A 21,405-nucleotide genomic window follows, 5' to 3' on the forward strand; every position below is an offset into this window, starting at 1 on the left:
GCTTCTGTGAGTTAGGAATTTGGGGGCAGTTCAGCTGGGTGGCTCTGGGGGTTCTGGACCTCTTCACAGGGCTGGCTGAACGTCTTCATGACATGACAGCTGGCTTCTCCCAGAGCAAGAAACCCAAGAGACAGAAGGGGAAGATGGAATGTCTTTTATGACCAAATCTTGGAAGGCGCACATCACCATTTCCAGAACACCCTCCCGGTGACACAGGTCAGCCCTGCTCAGGGGTGGGAGGGGGCTACATAAGTGTGTGAAGTGAGGACCAATCACTGGGAGCCGTCTTGAAGACTGGCCCCCATCCTCCACCTTCTCAATCTATTATCAGGCAGGGTCCAAGCAGAGAAGCAAAGCCATTAATTAGGAGATACACATGTATGCGCACACACACATATTAAAGGATTTATTACCAGGATTCAACCTTATGCAATTGTGGAAACTGGTTACACAGTCTCTGTTAATAAGGCTGTCATCTTCACGTCTGAGGCTGGAGCTTGAGGTCCACAGGGCTGGCCACGCGGAAGGGAAGATGGAAGTGCAGTGGAAGACAAGGAAGACCAGCTAGACGCCACGGGCATGACCCGGAATCCCTAACAGTCTCTCACCGCCTCCTACCTGGGTGATGTGGGTGTCTTGCAGGGAAAGCTGGTGCCCCATCATATCCCAAAACATGCAGGGAAGGGAATTCTGGGAAACACAGCTGAGCCAGCCTGAGCTGACATCTTCCAAAGCCACTGCAGTTGTTAGCCCTCTAAGGAATAGTGACGAGGACTGTGCACAAAGAAGCATCTGGGGTGCTGGGAATGTTCTGCTGGTTTTATCTAGGTACTAGTAGCACAGTCATATTTAATTTTTATGAAGAATCATAAAGCTGTATACTTTTAATTTGGGCATGTTTCTGTAAGTATGTTATACTTCAATTAAATGTTTACATTTAAAATACTGATACATGCTTTATGCAGAAGACTTAGGAAACCAAAGAGGAAAAAAAACAATCTCAGCACCCACAAGTAACCATGATTTTGACCTATCCCTAATCTATGCAGATATATACATGCATCTCTCGACCTGTTACTACCCAGCCCATAAGTTCTGTTTTATAACTGCTTTTTCCCCTTCAAAAATATACTATGGGAATTTTACATGTAGATCAATATTCTTTTTTTTTTTTAATTTATTTATTTTAGTTTTGGCTGCATTCGGTCTTCGTTGCTGCATGCAGGCTTTTCTCTAGTTGTGGCGAGTGAGGGCTACTCTTCGTTTCAGTGCACGGGCTTCTCATTGCGGTGGCTTCTCTTCTTGCAGAGCACAGGCTCTAGGCGCGCAGGCTTCAGTAGTTGTGGCTCGTGGGCTAAGTAGTTGTGGCTCATGGGCTGTAGAGCACGGGCTCAATAGTTGTGGCATGTGGGCTCAGTAGTTGTGGCTCGCCGGCTCTAGAGCGCAGGCTCAGTAGCTGTGGTGCACGGGATTTGTTGCTCCGCGGCATATGGGATCTTCCCAGACCAGGGCTTGAGCCCGTGTCCCCCGCTTTGGCAGGCGGATTCTTAACCACTGCACCACCAGGGAAGCCTGATCAATATTCTTTTACAGCAGAATTTCAATGATGGCTAAAAAGTCCAATAGATTAATCCCCTTTGAGTAATCCTCTTTCAATTTTTGGTCATTAGAAAAAATTGTTTTGTTTACTCCTTCTAAACTACTGTGAATAGACCTAAGCCAGAGACTGTTTGCTCCTTTATTTCCAATAAGGGATACTCAAGGCAAGTACTGGGTTTTTCAATAACAATCCCAGCTATCTGGTATATATTTTGGAGGATGGCCTAGTCGCCTTGGGCAGAAATAAATTACAGAAGGAAGCAGGCATGGTGAATGTGGGTCTTTCAAAGACATCAGCCTGTCCCCTGGACTTGCTGTCTCCACACCCAGGCAGCCAAGCTCTGGGAATATTTCCTGTTTGGTTTCCACTGGGAGGAAACCTTCACAAGAAACGGCATCCAATGCAAACTGGATGGCCCCTCTGCCGCTCAGGTGAAAGCAGAGCTGAAAAAGACTCCTGAGATGAAAACTAGGTGCTCATAAAGCACTAACCCCTTCACTGTTCATCAGACATTCAGAATGGACATGAGAGTGCTTTCCTGAAAGGAGAGAAAAGCTGGTTCAGATTCTGAAGCCCTAAAGGCTATGACTCTGAGAAAAAGACCAGCATTTTCTACATGCCCACACAAGCCTTCATTACACCCACCATCCTGCTCCCAAATCTGAACGACCTCTCCACACGTCTGAGAAAAAATATAAAATTGAAATCTGCCTCTTACAGATTTTTTTTCCTAGTGGGAAAATGGGCGCATCCCTTTAAAATATGCAGGATGATGGCATTTGGGGCATTATGAGATGATATTATGGTCAGACAGCATGGAAATACCTGAATCCTGCCTTAGCCCACCCAATCCTCCTCCCCCATGCATGAGGGACAGTGGTGAATGGACACAAGTACCAAGTTAGTGCAGAGCTTGTGTCTTAAACTCCACTACAGAGTACTCCACAGTGTACTGGGCTGGAACACAGAAACTTGCCCCCAATTTAGCAACCTCTGTATCTTCCTTTGCCTAGACTCATATCTCAGCACTTCACCACCATGAGAAGGAATGCTCATGGGAAGAGGCAAAAAGAGTGAGCTAGCCGTTTCCATGTGGGACCCTTCCAAGAACCAGTGACGCTGACTGCTGATCCACAAGGCCCAATCTGTATCCTAAAACTGACCCAATCCAATCACAGTTCCCTCCTCCTGGGAAGGAGACAAACTAAAACCTTCTCCTCTTTCCCATGGGATATGATTAGCAATATGTATCAAGAATATTAAACTATTCATTCCCTTTGGCCCAGTGATATTATCATTTATCATAGCTTACTATGGATTAAACATTGTTCTAAGTAAGTGCTTTAAAAGTATTAACATATTTCAGTCAGCATTAATAACCCTGTATTTGAAGTACTACTATTTTTAAGTACTACTATTTGTCCCGTTTTTTTTGTTGTTTTTTTTTTGTTTTGGCCTCATGGCATATGTGATCTTAGTTCCCCAACCAGGGATCGAACCCAGGCCCCTTGCATTGGAAGCACGGAGTCTTAACCACTGAGCTGCCAGGGAAGTCCCTGTCCGCTGTTTTCAAGATGGGGAAACCAAGGCATGGAAAGGCTCAGAAAATGCCCATGACCTGAGAGCTGGGGGTAGAGCCTAGCTGCGATCCCAGGCCATCAGGCTCCAGTCTGTGTTGTTAAGCATTGAACTCTGCTGCATTCCAGTAAAACCACTTACAGAACTGTGTGTCCTAAGACAAGAATTGAATATAGAAAAAAGATTAACACAAAAAGATGTTCATCTCATCATTATTTACAATAAAGGAAAAATTGGAAATTAAAACAACTGAAGAAGATTCAGTTAAAGTAGGGTATATGAAATATTATGTATCCATTAAAACAACGTGTAATAACTTGGGTTGCTGGGTTGTTGCAGACCTACCCGAGGCTCCTATCAATACATGATACAGAGAGCAGGGTTTCTCTGAGCCGTCAGGCAGCCTCCTCATGCCCCTATAATATTAGGGGAGAATCAGGAGACCAGGTTCCTGCAGAGGCTCTGAGACAACTCACTAAATGGACAAGCAGCCTCTCTCTGACAGACAAGAGCTTCAGCCCAGGGTTAGAACCACTCAACATTACAATCTATTTAATAAGAAGTGTTAGCACTTGCTATTGGGAAGGCACCATTCTAAGCATTTTGTGTGTAGTCGCTAATCTATCGCTACCTAAGAGGCAGACACTGCTGTTACATCTTCTCTTGCAGCAAACACACACAACTGAAAAGCCCAAGCCAGGATTCAAACCAAGGCCCTCTGGTTCCACCGTCTTTGGCCTTAACCAGCACCCCACACAGCCATTCCAGCACAGAGCCTGCAGTGGGAGCCACCTCCTGCCCACCAGCCTGTGGGCATGGATGTGTGTGGCCCTGCGGCCAGCACATTCCTGCACTGAGAGTGAGGTCCATGCAAGACCGTGGGGCTGGATCCCGGTGGCACAGGGGATGGGGGCGAAGCAGGGCCCGGGGTGGGAGGCTGTGGAGGGAGGGACATGTCCCCCACCCTCTTGCACACAAACACCTCTTACCCATCTGACCCAACGCGCACAGGCAGAGACCTAGGGGTGGAGGGTATATAGAAAATCTCTGTACCTTTCGGTCCATTTTTCTGTGAACTTAAAACTATTCTTTAAAAAAAAAAGTCTATTAAAAAAATTAACTTCTTAATCTCATTTTACTGCAATCCACCTTCAATGTCTAATGCATTACAGAAATTGCTTCAAGTCATTTTCTAACTCCCAAGACAATTGTTTATTTTAGTCTTTTTTTCCTCTTTTACTTCTTTGACCAGTTCTTTCTTTCTCCTTCCTAAGAAACTTTGTCTTAGATTTTTTTAAATGTTTGTTGACTCGGTAAAGGGAAATGCAGGTTTTCTCTGGCCTTTGTGGCCACTGAAGCCCTTTCCTGTCTCTTCCCACCCCTTCAATATCCAGGACCCCATGGATTTGTCTCTGATTCTCCTCTTTTAACCATCAAAGTATCCTGGATTCACCCCCATCATCAGATTCCCACTATTAACCATCACTGATTCTCTACTAACAAATAATTGATTGTCTCATGGAACTCTCTTTTTCTACCTCATTCAAGTATCCAGCCATTATTTTCAATCATCAATAAGGCAGACACAGCTGAGTGTACCATGAAAACCTTAAGACCAACTTATCCAGTATCAAACTGGTTTCAACCCCTCCATCCTCTCCACCTGCTGCTTCTCTTCCTCTTTCTCATTATTAATCAGAAGCAAAAGAAGTATAAGTAATGCCCTGTACATACAATTCATCCACCTATTTGGTTCCTTTTCCTATTCTTTCTGAGAAACAGATCTCATGGACACAGTTTCCTCAGTTTACCCACTTAGGGTTCCAGCCTCAGGAAGCACACGCTGGAAGGGTGACCAAAAGGCCATCTTTTTTATGTCATCTCAACTGAAAGGAATAGCTTGGCTGTTTACTCCAGCCCACTCAGGGGGGACATAAGGTGACTGGAATTCTCTCACTAAATTTCCACCAGTAAGATGGTCATGGATTTAAAGTTGGAAAATTAGTTAATACCCAGAAAGGGAGACCTTCTCAAAGGTTCACTCTGCAACCTACTGTCATCTTGCTTGGAGCACAGGCAGAGACACAAGCCTCTGAATTACGAGAAAGAACAAAGACCTCACTGTTGTCACCCGAAGGCTGAACTCTATTTCCACCAAGTCCAACCTTGGGAGGCCCACAGAGAGGAATTGTGAAGGTTTTCCCACTATGGACTGACCTTGTTCTCAGTGGACGGGAGGTAAATACTGACTTATTTGTATTCTCAAACTATCTTGGCAGGAGGGCCAGGCACAACTCACGATAAATTTGAAACATCGGTACACCTAGGAAAAACAGACCAACAGAATGTTTGCCTTCCATGAAGAATGCACTGTTTTGATACAGCGAGTGCCTGGAGGATGGGGCGGAGGGGGCAGTCACATCGGGGCACGAAGGGCAGAGTCGTTAAGAGCTGGGACAATATTATAACGATGATGATGATAATGATGAATAATTTACCCACAGTAGGTCCACATATGAAAACTCTCTTCTGTATCAGCCACTGTACTGATGGCTTTTAGGCCGTCTTTTTAATCTTCCCAATCATGCTGGCAGATTGTCATCACGGTCCCCAGCTACAGGAACATGGGGATCAGAGAGGTTAATGAGCTTGCCCAGGTCACAGAGCTGCCAAATGAGCGAGCCCCGATTCACCCCCCAGGTCTGGATGACGTCATTTGTGCACTTTCCACAACCGCATGTTGCTGTGGGAAACAAGGACATAGTGAGGTGTCTGATTGTTCGGGCCAAGCATGCAGTGGTCTCAGCCACTGTCTGAGAGGCCCCACACGAAGGCAGGGTGGGATGCAGCCCGAAGAACACTTGGTTCTAGAAGAGGGGAGGGAGCTGGTTCCAGATGAGATCACACACTAGACGCTGGCTCAGAGGAGGAACTCCCACAGGCCTGGAGCAGAGCAGAGGGGCTCAGGCAGAAGCTGATGTAATCAATGTCGGGGGACCCAAGGGGCTTGGAGTGATGGCGGAACAGTGTCAAATGGGCAAGACAGACACAGCAACCTCAGGGGGGCCTTCATGAATTAAACTGGGGCTGGAGCCGTTCCTTACGGGTTTCCAGGAAAGAAAGCTAGTCACAATAGATTGGAGGAGAAGGAGGAAAGAACGGCAAGACTTTCTAGCAGTAGAACTGGCTGCCTTGCTGGGTTCTCCATCATGAGAAGGATTCAGAGTAGATCTGACAGGGAAACGACATCAGAGACTTAAGTATCAAGCTCAAATGGATGACTGCATGTCTCTCCTAAACTTGAGGTTCCACTGCCCCGACTTTACCAGAAATTTTCACACTGATCTCCTAGGGCTTCCACACAGAGCCCCAAACCCCTCTTCACTGCCAGGTGGACCTCATCCCTCAGCTGAGCCCTGAGTGGGAGACCGCAGTTTGATGGAAGCTTAGAAGTTGAGGATTCTAAGAAAACCCACTTCACTCTCTAAGGTTAGGTCTCATCTTCTACAAAACAGGGATAACAATGCCTTCCTTACTATCAATATATTTAGATTAAAAAATCTTAGCACAGTAGTTCAGAGAAGATTAAATGAATCTAAATCAGTAATCTCCTTAAACCCTCTTGATTGGATCATTTCATGTAATACACATTTATAAGTGTCCACTCAAGAGTAGCCATTTTTTAGGCACCAAAATTGTGCAATCCAACATGGCGGCCACTAGCCACAAGTGGCCATTGAACACTCCCATCAGATAGCGCTGGTCTAGGAAATCAGAAGAGAATAGGACAAGAGCTGTGTCCAAGATAATGAATGTGGGGGAGACAAATACAAAATAAGTATAAAGTGTGTAGAAGTTCTGTAACAGAAGTATATTCAGTGTAAGTACAAATGGGACCAAACCTGTGGGGTTCGGGGTCAGGGCAGGGATGATGCGTCATGCATCTATATCATGGTAGTGAGGGAAGCCCTTAGATTGATCACCTATTGTGACAAGATGTGGCTTGCATGTTTTCTACACATGCTCTAGTTTTCTCAACCATCCCGCAAGACAGATGAAGAAACCAAGGTTCAGAGAGGTGACAAAGTCTGGCCGTTCTCATATAACTCATAAGTGACAGATCTGAAGTTTTTGTTTTGTTTTTGTTTTCTTTTCTTCTGGCAGTGCCATGTGGCACATGGGATCAAACCCATGTCCCCTGCATTGGAAGCATGGAATCTTAACCACTGGACCCCCCAGGGAAGTCCCAGATGTGAAGTTTTAACCCCAAAACTATCGGCACCCTTACTCTTTACCTCTATTCAATACTGCCCCATCTCAGCAGAGTCTTTACGGTCTCAAAGCCTGTCCCCAGCCTTCTCTTCAAATGCATTGTCCACCAGTCACAGCTACAGGTGGGAGTCCTAAGTAGAAAGAAGGCAACTTGCACATCTGCCGTCACCAATCTTCCCTCCAAACATTTCAACACTGCTCGTGCTGTTTCCAAGTGCATGCCTATCACTTCCCCTGAATGCTTCCCCAGAACCTCTGAACACAGCCTTTAAATGTGTCCCGCCTTTAGTATTAACAGACAAACAGCCACGAGACCAGATGAATGCGTCTGTTAGAATGTGACGCTCCGGAAAACAGCCTGGAGCAACTTTAAATAGCAACTGGTGGAATAAACACACCAACGACTCTGGGTGGCCAGGGGATGTGTTGTAAACAGCAATTTAATAAAGAAAGTAAAACCCTGGTGACTGTTCTAAAATCCTCACCACACACTTTTGGATTAAAGGCAATATTTTTATAGCTCCTATTCCCTGGCTATAAATGTGGGCTTCTTAAATAGCCCTTTCAGAAGCCCAGGTCCAGACCAGGGGACAAGCTGGTGACATCATGCAGCTCCACAAAAAAGGAACTGTTCCACCTCCAAGAAAACTGAGTGAGGCCTGCCTTCCCCAAGGACCAGGTGGGGAAAGGGCCGTCTGCCCTCGTTTATCTTTGATGTGTGTGTGGCTCACGATGTGTTTTTTTCAGATCGCTGCCACTTCTCTTCGGGCTTTTCCTGTTGAGGTTTTGGGGGTGGGGGTCCACCCAAAAGGGTTAGGTCATGTCCGACGTCAATCAGCATTTGGGACAGGGACAAAAATCCTCACCTTGAGAATATTCTCAGATTCAACTCTACCCCCTGACTCCCATCCCTCCTCTTCTTCTAGCCAATCATGCAGACATTGAGTTTCCAGTGTTTTCCCCTGAAGGAGGATGACCTGGACTGGGAACCTCTCCAGGAGGAAAGGAAAGTTCCCGTCCCTGTCTGGCCTCAGGGCCAAGCACCTACAACTTCCCCAGCTCTGAGAGGGATGCTTTCTCAGCGAGGCTCCCCGTGTTATGCATCCAAATGAGCCTCAGGCTCTTTACTCTTCCGTGAGTTGAGATGCCTTGGGTCCAGTGCCTAGTTGCTAGGACCTCAGAGGGGAGGTGGGAAGGAAAGGAAGCAAAGCAAAACTGCCCTGCCCTGCACGAGTAAAAATTTTACTGAGCAAATACTACGTGCCAAGTACTATACTACATGCAAAGTCGAGCTAATCTGACACAGCCCCTGCCCTCTGGGAGCTTATAGCCTAGCCGGAGAGACTGATATCTGGCAAGTAAATCAAATAAAAACATTTAAAAATAAGTAACAAACTGTGATAAGGGCTATAAAGGAAGCAGAGTACTTTGATGGAGAAAAGAGAGCAGGACCTTCCTAGATTATGCAGCTAGAGAAGATATGTCTGAGAAGGCCATCTTTGAGTTCAGACCTGGAGGATAAGACATACACTAAACGGCACTAATTTGGGCACACACCAAGTTTAAGAAGGGGTGGGCTATACTGACAGAAAAAAAAGCATGTGGAAAAGCACAGTGTGGGTAGATGGAGAAATGTGAAGGTGAGTCAAACCTGATAAAACTTCTCCACAATTGGAGAAAGTCACCAGGAAGAAGCAGGTAAGGTCTCACCAGGTAAGAGGGCCTTGGACATCATGGGAAGAAGCCTGGGCTGGGAGTTCCCTGGAGGTCCAGTGGTTAGGACTCAGTGCTTTCGCTGCCGAGGGCCCAGGCTCGATCCCTGGTTGGGGAACTAAGATCCCACGAGCTGCGTGGCCCAGCCAAAAACTAAAAAGAAGAAGAAGTCCGGGCTTCATTTTAAGTACAATGGGAAGATCTGGAGGGTTTTACATAGGACAGGGACAATCACATCAGTGACGTGTATCTTTCCCATGAGTTGGGCGGGAGCCCAACTCCATCTCAAGGATGAGATGAGTTAGGATGAGAGCTCTTGGTGACACAACATGGGATGATGGCAGGAGAGAGGTCAAATGTATGTTGAGGTAGAATCCACAGCAGCATTGGCTGCTGATGAGGTTGTGGAGAGGGGTGTTGAGGGCAAAGGTGGGTGCCAAAGGCTCCAAATAGCCCCTAGGTTTTAGAATTGGTCCACTGAGTGGATGATGGAACACTGACTATGATGGGGAAGACTCAGGATGAATGGGGCTTTTTAAAATTCACTGGGGAATTCCCTGAGGGTCCAGTGTTAAGAAGACTCAGTGCTTTCACTGTGGTGGCCTGGGTTCAATCCCTGAGAGGGGAACTAAGATCCCATAAGCCGCGCCATGCGGCAAAAAGAAAAAAAATTCATGGGACATTAACAGGGGAAGAATCCAGAACTGAATTTAAAGCATCACGAGTTTGAGATGTCTTTTGAAATACAATTGGAAGCATCACATGGGCAAATGGAGCTGTGGGCAAATGGGCAAATGGAGGAGAGCCAGGTCAAGAGGTAGGCGTGGGAGAGTCCCAGACAGAGAATTCGAAGCCTTGAGACAGAATAAGGCCCACCTAAGGAGAGCGTGTAGAAGATTAGAGCATCCGGGAGGGAGTCCTAAGGAGGACCAGGCAATAGCAGTGAGAAAGAGGTGAATACTCAATTATTTAATTAAAACAAAAAACGTGGGCTTTAGTGAAATTGTCCTATATGCCACTGTAATGGTGGATACATGACATTACATTTATTTGTCCAAATCCACAGAGCTATCCAACACAAAAAGTGAACCCTAATATAAGCTACAGACTTCAGTTAATAATAATATATCAATATTCATTCATCAATTATAACAAATATGCCACACACATGCAAGATGGTAACAATAAGAGAAACTGGGGGGCAGGGAGTGAAGAGGAGGTTTCTGGGAGCTCTCAGTACTCTTGGCTCAGTTTTTCTACAAATCTAAAACTGCTCTAGATACAAATGAACTTATTTACAAAACAGAAATAGACTCACAAACATAGAAAACAAACTTACGGTTACCAAAGGGGAAAGGAGGGATGGGGGCGATAAATTAGGAGTTTGGGGTTAACATACACACACTATTTATAAAATAGATAAACAACAAGAACCTACTGTAGAGCACAGGGGACTATACGCAATACTTGTAATAACCTGTAATGGAAAAGAATCTGAAGAAATATATATATGTATAACTGAAACACTTTGCTGTATACTTGAAACTAACTCAGCACTGTAAATTAATTATACTTCAATTAAGAGAAGAGGTCGCTGATAAAAAAATAAACCGGGATTTATTTATGGAAAAAAATAAAACTGCTCTAAAAAATAGTTTATTAATTTAAAAAGAAGAAAGCATGGGCTTTCAGATCTGGCAAACAGAAAACAATCAAAAAAAGTGTCAGAGGCTTTCCTGGAACGAGAAAAGAGCTTAAAACAGTATAGATTTATTCTGAAGAAAAAAGACCATGTTCTTATAAGCCTAGTTTGAACATAGCACAGATCAAAGATCTAAGAGGAATCATTAGCTTTCCACCACTGTTCTATAACTTGCAATCTCAGAGTAAAGGACCTGAGAAGCTGGCAGAAAGCTTTTTGGATCAATCACAAGATAACTGTAAAACATTGATCCTTTTCCCTTTTCAAATCAAAGCACATGTTTCCCAGATCAAAAGAGTCAATCAGAACTAAATTTTAAATTCTACTCCCACCCTTGGGACCTGAGTGACACTAAACCAATCCACTTAATTTTTCTGAGGCTCAGTTTCAATCATCTATAAAATGGAGAGAATGCAAAAAACTATACTCCAATAATTTTTTTAAAAAAAATAGAACGCGCATCCCGTGGGCTTGCTGTAAAGACCAGAAATATCTGCCATTACCATACTACTATAATTTATGGTCAGGATATTCAGATATTATTGCTATTATCATCATCACTATTCTTATTAACCACTGGACATTGTGCTAAGCGCTTATAGTCACTGTCTCGTTTAATCTTTCCAACAGCCCTGTAAAGTTAGCAGCCCTAGTCCCACTATTAAGATGAGTAAAGACTCAGAGAGGTTCAGTGACTTGCCCAAGATCCCACAGCTGCTAAACAGATGAAAGAAGGACGTGAACCTAGCTCAGCTTGTTTCTACAACGCTCTCAAATGCCTACACGTAGATTGCCCACATCGGTACAAGGAGTTTACATTACAAGTAAAATCTTCATTTTTTATCTCACACTTACATCTCTAGATTATGTTAGACTTTCCTACATCAGTGGTCTTCCTTTGATGTCAGTACATAGGTAGTCTACAAGTGGCTTTAGCAAGAAGGAGATGAAGATGGATTAGACTCATTTTCCTCACTAACGTTCAGAAGGAATCAATCGCCCCTTGATTCTTCCTGTATTGTCTCAAAAAAAAAAAAGATAAAATGGATTTGGTCCTTCAGACCTTCCAAAATCTGCAAACCCTGGCCTCCATCTGCACCTGGTCACCCAACAGTGATATGAACGGAGTCAGTTAGCACGGAGGCCTTTCCCAGGGTCTAACTCACTCCATCTTGGTCGCACCCATGGAGGTCCCTTGCTTGTGTCACAAAAAGCCTGCCTGGTTCTCAGTACTTTTCCTTAAAGCCATTGTTTGGGTAAGAATAATTATACCAAGTCTTTCATTATATTTCTCCGTTATTTCTGTACTTCCTTTGAAAGTGTTTTTTAGGTGTTTGGAAAAATTTCAAAGAAAAAAGTGTTGGTTGGTGGAGATATGCAAGATAACAATAGTTTATATGTTACTTTAATTCTTATGGAAAAAATTCACCGTCTTTCTTTTCTTTTCTTTCTAAGGTGTGTTTTCCCAAGAATCTAGTTCTTGGTGAATCTACAAAATCCTAACAGAAGGCCTTATACTTGATCATGGACTGTCCCCTTCGACCGCCTTCATTACTCCCTGCGAGCAAACCCTTCCCGAGTTCCACATGAACTGTGTAGTCACGTGAGTGTGAACAGACACAGGTGGTGCTCTGGCATCACACACACACAATAACTTTCCTAGATTTGTGTGTGTGTGTCATTGAATACATTTCCCAGAACATTAAGTGAACTTCAGACCGCCAAACCAAAGACTTAAATATTGGGGTCTTCACAGACAGACCCCATGCTTCCTGGACTTTAAATTTAAAAAAAAGAAACAAAGAAAAGAAAAAAAAGACAAAAATGAAACCCTTAGTCCCTTAATAAACTCTGATATGCTCTGAAAAGGCAAGTCAAGTAGGAAAAATTTTCCTAGGAGGAAAGTTTTTTTAAAGCCTAAAGAAGACACGAGAACAGGGGCCACCTTATGCTGCAGCCAGCAGAGACATTCCAACGTTCCGTCAGCGGGATTCCAGCCAACCCGCACAGCGTGCTTTTATAAAGGTGGCCCCAGGCACTTCAGGGCAAGATGTGGCTAGGAAGTCTACCTGCCCCCTTGTACTTCAGAGGAGCTGGCACAGTGGCTGTCAGACTTGCCTGAGAGCCATGGCAAAGACTGGACTTGTAATTTACATCCTGCTTATCACCTTACTCCTGGACCAGACCACCAGCCACACGTCCAAGTTCAAAGCCAGGAAGCACAGCAAACGCCGAGTGAAAGGTAACGGGGTTTCTCCGTCCTGCAAAACTCTAGGCTAGCTCAGGGCGGGGAGGAGCTGGACAATGCTCATTTCCAGATTCTTCAAGGACACTAGCTCTGGTGACCGTACCGTGGCTTTAGGTGCATATGGCATTTTCAGGGGACTGACTGACCTCTTAATTTTCTGGGACAGTTTGATATTTAAAGGAATCAAGTGGTAGGCTGTACTGTATTGTATTCTGTACTGTATATCCTTTGTCAGGTGAGCTTAGGCATGAGAATGTTCTTTGGAGGGTGATAACCTGGATACGACATCAGGTATTTGGAATGAGGGATCAAGCAGAAGAGACTGATTAACAGGGTATACCATTTCACTCGTAGATATTGTATGGTGTTCACATATACCTGCAAGATAACTATAATCTTATTAAATGCTCACTAGAGGATAACGCTATTGGTAACGTGACTTCCATTTCATCATTAGTTATCATGTAGGTATATTTTCATATCCCTGGCAATATAAGGACAGTCTATACTATATTTTTAAGATTTTAACGTCATAGAGAAGTTGAAACTCTTTCACTTAAAAATATTTCAACAAACAACGTCATGTAGCATTTGAAGACATTTTAATGCAAAACAATCTCCAAGCAAACCCAAATTTGGGGTGGCTTGAATTAGGTTAAGAGATTAAAAAAAAAAAATCCTGCAAGGAACAATGATGATGGCAATGTATTTGCAATATGCTAAAACCAAATCAAAAGGAAAAGCATCAAGAAAAGTGTGGGGTGATGTTTTATCTCATCCTGAGTCATTTTCATATCAGGATATTTCAAGGTAGATATTAGGACACTATTTCCTTATCAATTTCACTTCATTAGTAACAAAACACACTAAAGATACAAATAACATTAAAGTCTTGATTTAACACAACACGAATGGCTGGCGGGTAAAAGGGAGCTTACCTTGCACCGTGTTTTTAAGATTACACAGTGCCCTTTTCCAGGAATATTTATTTATACACTTTAGGTCTGATGCAAAGTTTCTTAAGTGGAATCTTTTTTCCTTACAAAATATTACACTCCTCTGTTATTCCTTTTAATGATAGATTAAAATATTTCTCATGAGTGATGAAGACAGGAAAAGGAGGGAGAGAAGATGTGGAATACTTTTGTTGCCAGCATTTGTTTACCATAAAGAAGGACTTAGCAAAGTGGTGACCACCCAGTAAGGATGCAGGGAGGTGTCTGAATATGTGAGTGTGTGTGTGCGTGCTGTGTGGGTGTTTCTCAGTTATAGTTCAGGTTATTATGCCCTACCCTCCAAGACACACACACAAGCATGCACACATGCTTTTGTCTGTTTATTAACAGACGGGTCCACATTTTAAATATCATCCTCCCAAAGCAGTTTTGCTCATTTTTGCTTTGAGATCCGAGAAAGTATATTCTACAGTAAGTGAAACCATTAGCCTAAACTTGCTAAACATTTCTTTCCCCCATACATTTTTAAGATATTTTAAGTACCTGGAAAGAATACGAAAGTTTATGAAATCAAAAGCGAAAGCCATTTTCTCTCTCTCAATCCTTTCCACAGAATTACCCCCTATTAACTGTTAGGATATAGTATCCCCAGAGTTTTCTTTAACGTCCAATTAAAAATTGATACTTTTGACAAAATAAGAGTTGGCCATCCAAAGTACTTGGCAGACAAATTAATTGACTTTATCTGTTAAATCTTGGATAACCTTAAATATAAGGCATACCTCAGCCCTTTTAACAGCTGCATAATATTCCCTTATGGATGGGTCATGACTTATTTAATCTGTTCTCTCTTGGTGAACTTTTGTGTTCATCAAATCCATCCCTTTATGATCCAATGCCTCAGTGAACTACTTTGTAAACAGATATTGATCCCCATGCTAGAATATTGTGATGATACACTTCTAGAAGTAAAATTGTAGGTTAATTACACTGTCTCTCAAAATGGTAGCATGAACCCATGCTCTCATCTTCAGCATATAAGAGCACCCATTCACACCTTGACAACCTGATATCCTATCATCAGGTTAAGCTGTGCCAGCCTAACAAAACCCAAAAACCTTCTTTCAATTTGCATCTCTTTGATGGTTAACAAAGTTGAGGTATTTTTCATACGTTTACTGGTCATTTATTCCAGGAATTATTTTTGCATTCCTACACTGTACCTGCTTTTGGAGAACAACAATAATGAAATGAAAGGGAGCCTTTTTTAAAAACTCGAAATGGCAGTTGAGTGATTTAGCTCCAAAACCAAGTTTTCCCTGCTATTTGCTTCATAGATCTCAACAAATTAGGTGGAGCAATGCAAATTATGTTGTAGTCATGAATCAAAAATAAATTTTTTGATTGTGAAATAGTTGTTCCCTGTATTCATTGTCAACAAAACACATCCACATTTCTCACAAAGGACAGAAGCAGAAGCCAAGCCACCTGGATAATGACTTCCATAGTGATCTCCCAAGAGCCTAATATTAATTCATGTGTCTTCATGTTAATTACAATGTTTACAGCTTCCCTATGGAGGCCCTTTATTTAAATAGCATGGAGCAGGAAGCCAAGAGGGACTGGGGGTGACATTTGTATGGTTTACAACTTGTAACTTGGGAGAAAACTTCAGCAGTCTTTGCAAGTCTGGCCTCCAACAGGCGATGGCTTTGCATCCTGAAGGTACCCTTATATTTATTCTGGATTCTATGGTCCCGTTGAGGAAACCCTTGAGTTACTGTCCTTCTCAGCTGAGCTACTGGACGCTTTGAGAATTGATGTCCATTCCTGGATACCCCAGAGGCATTTCCTAGCCCAAATGTGGAAACACCTGGCTTGCAAAGCATACGTTTAAGGGGAAAATGAGGAACTTTCCTGGCGGTCCAGTGGTTAAGACTCCCCACTTCCACTGCGGGGGGCACAGGCTCGATCCCTGGTCACGGAACTAAGATCCTGCTTGCGGTGCGGTGTGGCCAAAAAAAGAAAAGGGGTGGGAGGGTAAAGTGAATCAGCACATTTGGATTTGGTCCTGTCCTGAAATTCCCTATGTGGTATACCCACGAAAAGGCAGCTAGGAACAACCATACCAAGCTTCAAGCATCTTAGCTATTCGAGGCCATGTACTAGGGACAACCAGGTAAAGGTGGTCACTGTGCAGAAGCGGACGGGAGGGGTGGGAAGAGAACAGACTTGAAGTCAGAGAGATTCAAATCCCAACTCTGCACCTTACTAGCTGGGTGACCTTTGACAGGTTAATTCAGATTTCTGTGCCTCTCTTTCTCCTTTTGTGAAATGATAGCGTCCGTCTCATAGTAATACTGAAAGAATCAACCTCCCGGTGCACAGTATATGGTGGCTTTTAATATTTATTAGGATTTATTATAATTCCTGCCTTTGAAGAGCTCACAAGCTGTCAGTTTCTAAGACAGTCCCCATCAGGTCTGGATTTTTTAATTTAGTTAAGGCTGCTCATTTTGTACTACTTACTTACACCCAAGGTTGGTAAAGGACCGCCACGAAGACTAACCTCATCAAGGGCCATTCAAGACTAAGTAAATTGCTAATCCCTAATGCAGAAGCATTTTTAGAGGGCTTTTTATCACTGCCTTTCCCTGCTTCTCCATGAAAATCACTGAACCCTGCTAGGAGCCACTATACCTGGAACATCAGCTGAGTAGGGATACTGGGGACAGGGGACTTGGGGACCCAATTAAGTCTGAGTGTGAGTTCTACCACTTATCTGCCAATTTAGCTTGCTGAGTTCATTCTCAGCCTTCAATGGGAATCCATTTTCCTCCACTCATAACAATTTTTGAAGAGTAAATGAAAATAACACAGAAGTATTTTGTATGCCATAAAGTGTCCATTCACTCAGCAAACATTATGAGACTGATTATGTGCCAAGCATCCTGTTAAACATCGGGAATACCACGGACAACCAGAGAGATGACATTAAGTAAGTAAAGGAAGACGATTATAGATTGCAGAAATTGTGCGGAAGAAAAATAAAGGCTCAAGGAAAGAGATCAGCCAGAGGGATACTAATGTAGAGAGGATGATCAGAAAGTCTTCTCAGAAGAGGAAGAGGCAGGACAGGAATGAAGATGCAGACATAGAGAATGGACTTGAGGACAAGGGGAGGGGGAAGGGTGAGATGGGACGAAGTGAGAGAGTGGCATGGACATATATACACTACCAAACGTAAAATAGACAGCTAGTGGGAAGCAGCCGCATAGCACAGGGAGATCAGCTCGCATAGCACAGGGATATCAGCTCGGTGCTTTGTGGCCACCTAGAGGGGTGGGATAGGGAGGGTGGGAGGGAAGCTCAAGAGGGAGGGGATATGGGGATATACGTATATGTATAGCTGATTCACTTTGTTATAGAGCAGAAACTAACACAACAATGTAAAGCAATTACACTCCAATAAACATGTTAAAAAAAAAAAAAAGAAGAGGAGAACTTTAAGCTTGATAAGGAGATGGACAAGAGCTGGGCAAGAGTGTTCCAGGCAGAAGGAACACAAAAGAAGCATCCTGAGATGAGACAGATTGCTCTAGGATGCATCTGAAATCAACAAGTCTGAAGTCCGGTGATAGAGGGCGAGTCCCACAGGGTGGGGCTGGAGCAAAAGACAGGCGCCCCATCCCCCAGAAGGACCTTCTAATATTATTACTCCCACCAAGCCCTTATACATCTTCCTGGCTAACTTATTTTCATGCATCATTTTCCACATACACTGGGCTCAGTTTCATCAAAATCACCCTCGCCTTAGATTCTGGATTCCAAAGCTTTATTTTATTTTGTTTTATTTGTATCTTATTTTAATCATATGCTTTTCATTCCTCCTATCCCGCCCTACCCTAAAATATCCTCAGAAAAGGATGGAGACCTGAAGACTCAAGTGGAAAAGCTCTGGAGAGAAGTCAATGCCCTGAAGGAAATGCAAGCCCTGCAGACAGGTGAGATCCCATCTCATCTCAAACGAGATAGGAAAAGAAACTGATTTGTCAGCAACTCAAACCATATAGAGAGTACGTGTTGAGTTGTAAGCGACATTTTTTTAAAAGAGACATTGACAAGCCAGAGACGTGTCCAGGAGAAAGGATCTAAAAGCTGGGGAGATGACTGTTTGGGGAAATTAGCTTGATTTTCCACTCCCTACTACTGTAAATGGGTGGTATAGAAATAAAACCAGGCATTTCAATAATACATTTTAAAAGTCCGTCCATAATTCTTCTTTAATGGGCAATGAAAGAAAACTGAAGAAGTATTAGCTAGCTAAAATAATCAGCATTATTTAGATGTTTACTAAGTGCCCATTGGGAGATCGCCGAGGTTGAACTTAAACACAGGATCAGAGGACTCACTCCCGACAAGTAGGGCAACACATGCAGAGAAGACCAGTGGTTAGAGCCACAGCTTGCCAGCAGAGGGCAGCATCCAGTGTTCCTTTTTCATGGAGTAGCGCTCCTGGCAGCCTATGCAGCTGTACCCACTGCTGTCCAGGAGCTACTCTGCTGGCTCCCAGGGCAAGGAAATGAGAGCCACACTAGGTAAGTTCAGGAACATCCCTGGCTTGTAAGGTTCACATCCTCAGGAATGAATACTCTCATAGCAACTCCAAAAGCAGAGCTTTGAGGGTCTCACAAGAGAACTGCCCAATTATAAGACTTACTACCTTCAAGGAGGACTGAAGTTACAGCTTTTCCATCAAGTATTTATAACTCCCCCGCCAGCTGTATGTTACTGATCCTGAGTCATTTTTACCATAAGCAACGTTGCGTAGTAACACTGGTGACAGGGCCCTTTATCAGGTTCCCAGGGGAACAGAATTAGAAAGTTAAAGGACGGCCAAATGCGTTTGCAGAAGGGGAGAGTTTTGTTAACCCTCTAACCACAGTTGGGGACTATAATAATACTTTATAAACATTAACACATTAATCCTCCAACAATTTATCAGATGATGCTGCTATGATTATCCTCATTTTACAGATGAGGAAACCGAGGCACAGAGAAATTAAATAATTTTTCCAAAGCTTACACAGCTAGTAAATGTCAGAACTGACACCTAAGTCCAGGCACTACAGCCCTGGAGCCTGACTCTCCAACGTTACGCCTCGAAACCATCTTTCTATTTGTTTTATCCTGGGTAAGACAAACAATATTACCAGGGCTCAGTTATCTGCATAAGAAAAGCCCTATCGCTCCACACGCAAACTCAGACTTTTGTTTTTGTTTGTTTTTTAATAATTGTGGCACACCAACCAGTTCCAAAAGTTCCAAGGAAATTCAGCACATAATGGAGCTACACAAACTAGCGAACATGTATATATCCAAGCAGCAGGAGGCTAAAGGCCAGGGTTTAAGGGTGAGGCAGACCTGGGTTTCCGTAGTTGTGATCTTATGTGACGGGTAAGTCACCTTTTTATAGGCTAAGTTGTTAATAAGTAACAACTTCTTCAAGCTTCGCTATCCTGATATGTAAAGATGGGCATAATGAAAACTCACTTCATGGGATGGCTGTGATTATGACATGAGTTCATTTATGTAAAGTACTTGGCACAGTGTCTGACTCATACAAAGTCTTTAGTACATGCTAACTCACCATTGTCACTGCACATCATTCATTCCACAACTATTTAATGCTATTGGCCAGATCCAGTCCTGGATTATTATACTACAAAAGCATCTTAATATGTCAAATTTCACATCTTTACAGTCTGTCTCCGAGGCACAAAATTTCACAAGAAGTGCTACCTTGCTTTGGAAGGCTTGAAGCACTTCCATGAAGCCAACGAAGACTGCATTTCCAAGGGAGGGACGCTGGTTGTCCCCAGAAGCTCCGATGAAATCAATGCCATCCGAGACTATGGTAAAAGGAGCCTGCCGGGGGTCAATGACTTTTGGCTGGGCATCAACGACATGGTCACAGAAGGCAAGTTTGTCGATATCAACGGAGTTGCCATCTCCTTCCTCAACTGGGACCATGCACAGCCTAACGGTGGCAAGCGGGAAAACTGTGTCCTCTTCTCACAGTCAGCCCAGGGCAAATGGAGTGACGAGGTCTGTCGTAGCAGCAAGAGGTACATATGTGAGTTCACCATCCCCTAATAGACCCTTCTTGAATGTGTCTTCCAAGCAAGATCGGTCATGATTTATAGGCTGACGGATCCCAAGAATAAGTCAAAATTGTCCTCCCTCATGGGACTCTGTGTTCACAGGAATACAAGAGTCAGCCAGTTTTGCTACCACATTGTATTGTGATTTTGCCCTCCCTGGGGTATGGGGGAGCAGAAAATAATGATCTAGCCATGTACACACTGTTAAAGGGGCTTCTGCAAAATGGGCTATCAGACCTTTCTCACTCTTGGTCCCTCCTACTTGTATCGACCAGGTTAGTGTTAAAAATACAACAGCCAGAAAAGCAAGCTTAGACGACCTGGAAGATTTTCTCTTAAAAGTTTAGGATATATTTGATTGATGAGGTGCTACATAATCCAAAAACTTTTCAGTCTGATGTTCAATCTGTTCCATCCTAATGATAGTATCTTATTAGTCCATCATCCTTTCTTTGAGTTGCAGCATCCCCTGGCAGGACTAGTATCTTCTCTGTCACATCAAAACATGAACGTCTCAGAGAGGTTCTGATTTAATTCCATTTTCTTCAAACCCATCCTACTCCCCCCAGCCCTACAGCCATATACACATCTTTTTTTTTTTTTTTGGAAGTTCCAAGTAAAGATCTGGAAGGAAATATTAAGGCAGTATTGGTAACCCTAAGACAGAACAGAGTAGCAGATTGTATAGAAAAAGAAAATTTTAAAAAGTCTACTTTTTCCCTGCATTAACATCTCTACCTGACTTTATGAAATCAAGGGTGGATATGACATGTTAGTTTCCTTTTTTTTAACATATTTTACATACTTATATATATTTAACAATCATATATTTAAGTCTATTATGAGCAATCTATATTTGGAGGTTGAAAGCTGGATTTAAATAATATTATTTTGGAGTCACATGTCTATGTTATTTTTTATTATTCTGCTCTTCCCACTAAATTGTTTCACTAGATTGTGTAAAGTAACGTCATTGCTTAATATGAAATTACGAAGTTAAGACTTGGGGGAAATGGGCTTCTTAGGAGCAAACAATTCTAAGTATGTTGTTTTTCAAATAAATGTCTTTTTTTTTTCTTTAAATGCTGATTGTGTTTTGGGAGCAAAATCCTTCTCTACCAACTTTAATTACGTATGCTTGGAATTAAGTTTTAGTTCTTTACATTGCACAA

The 21,405-nt window shown here is 43.1% G+C and overlaps 1 protein-coding gene across 1 annotated transcript; it reads left to right on the plus strand.

Annotated features, from left to right (window-relative positions):
- The first annotated feature begins 12,992 nt into the window (after positions 1–12,992).
- CLEC3A (C-type lectin domain family 3 member A) lies at positions 12,993–20,225 on the plus strand. The gene is made up of 3 exons (XM_065899561.1): positions 12,993–13,107; positions 17,990–18,073; positions 19,834–20,225. The coding sequence occupies exons 1-3, from the start codon at positions 12,993–12,995 to the stop codon at positions 20,223–20,225; spliced, it is 591 nt and encodes a 196-aa protein (XP_065755633.1).
- Positions 20,226–21,405: the final 1,180 nt, after the last annotated feature.

Source organism: Phocoena phocoena, chromosome 20, assembly GCF_963924675.1.
Source record: "Phocoena phocoena chromosome 20, mPhoPho1.1, whole genome shotgun sequence".
Lineage (NCBI taxonomy): Eukaryota > Metazoa > Chordata > Mammalia > Artiodactyla > Phocoenidae > Phocoena > Phocoena phocoena.

Coding starts and splice junctions, on each gene's coding strand:
- CLEC3A (XM_065899561.1), top strand. CDS start 12,993: ATGGCAAAGACTGGACTTGTAATTTACATCCTGCTTATCACCTTACTC. Junction 13,108..17,989: donor CAGCAAACGCCGAGTGAAAG/GTAACGGGGTTT, acceptor AAATATCCTCAG/AAAAGGATGGAGACCTGAAG. Junction 18,074..19,833: donor AATGCAAGCCCTGCAGACAG/GTGAGATCCCAT, acceptor ACATCTTTACAG/TCTGTCTCCGAGGCACAAAA.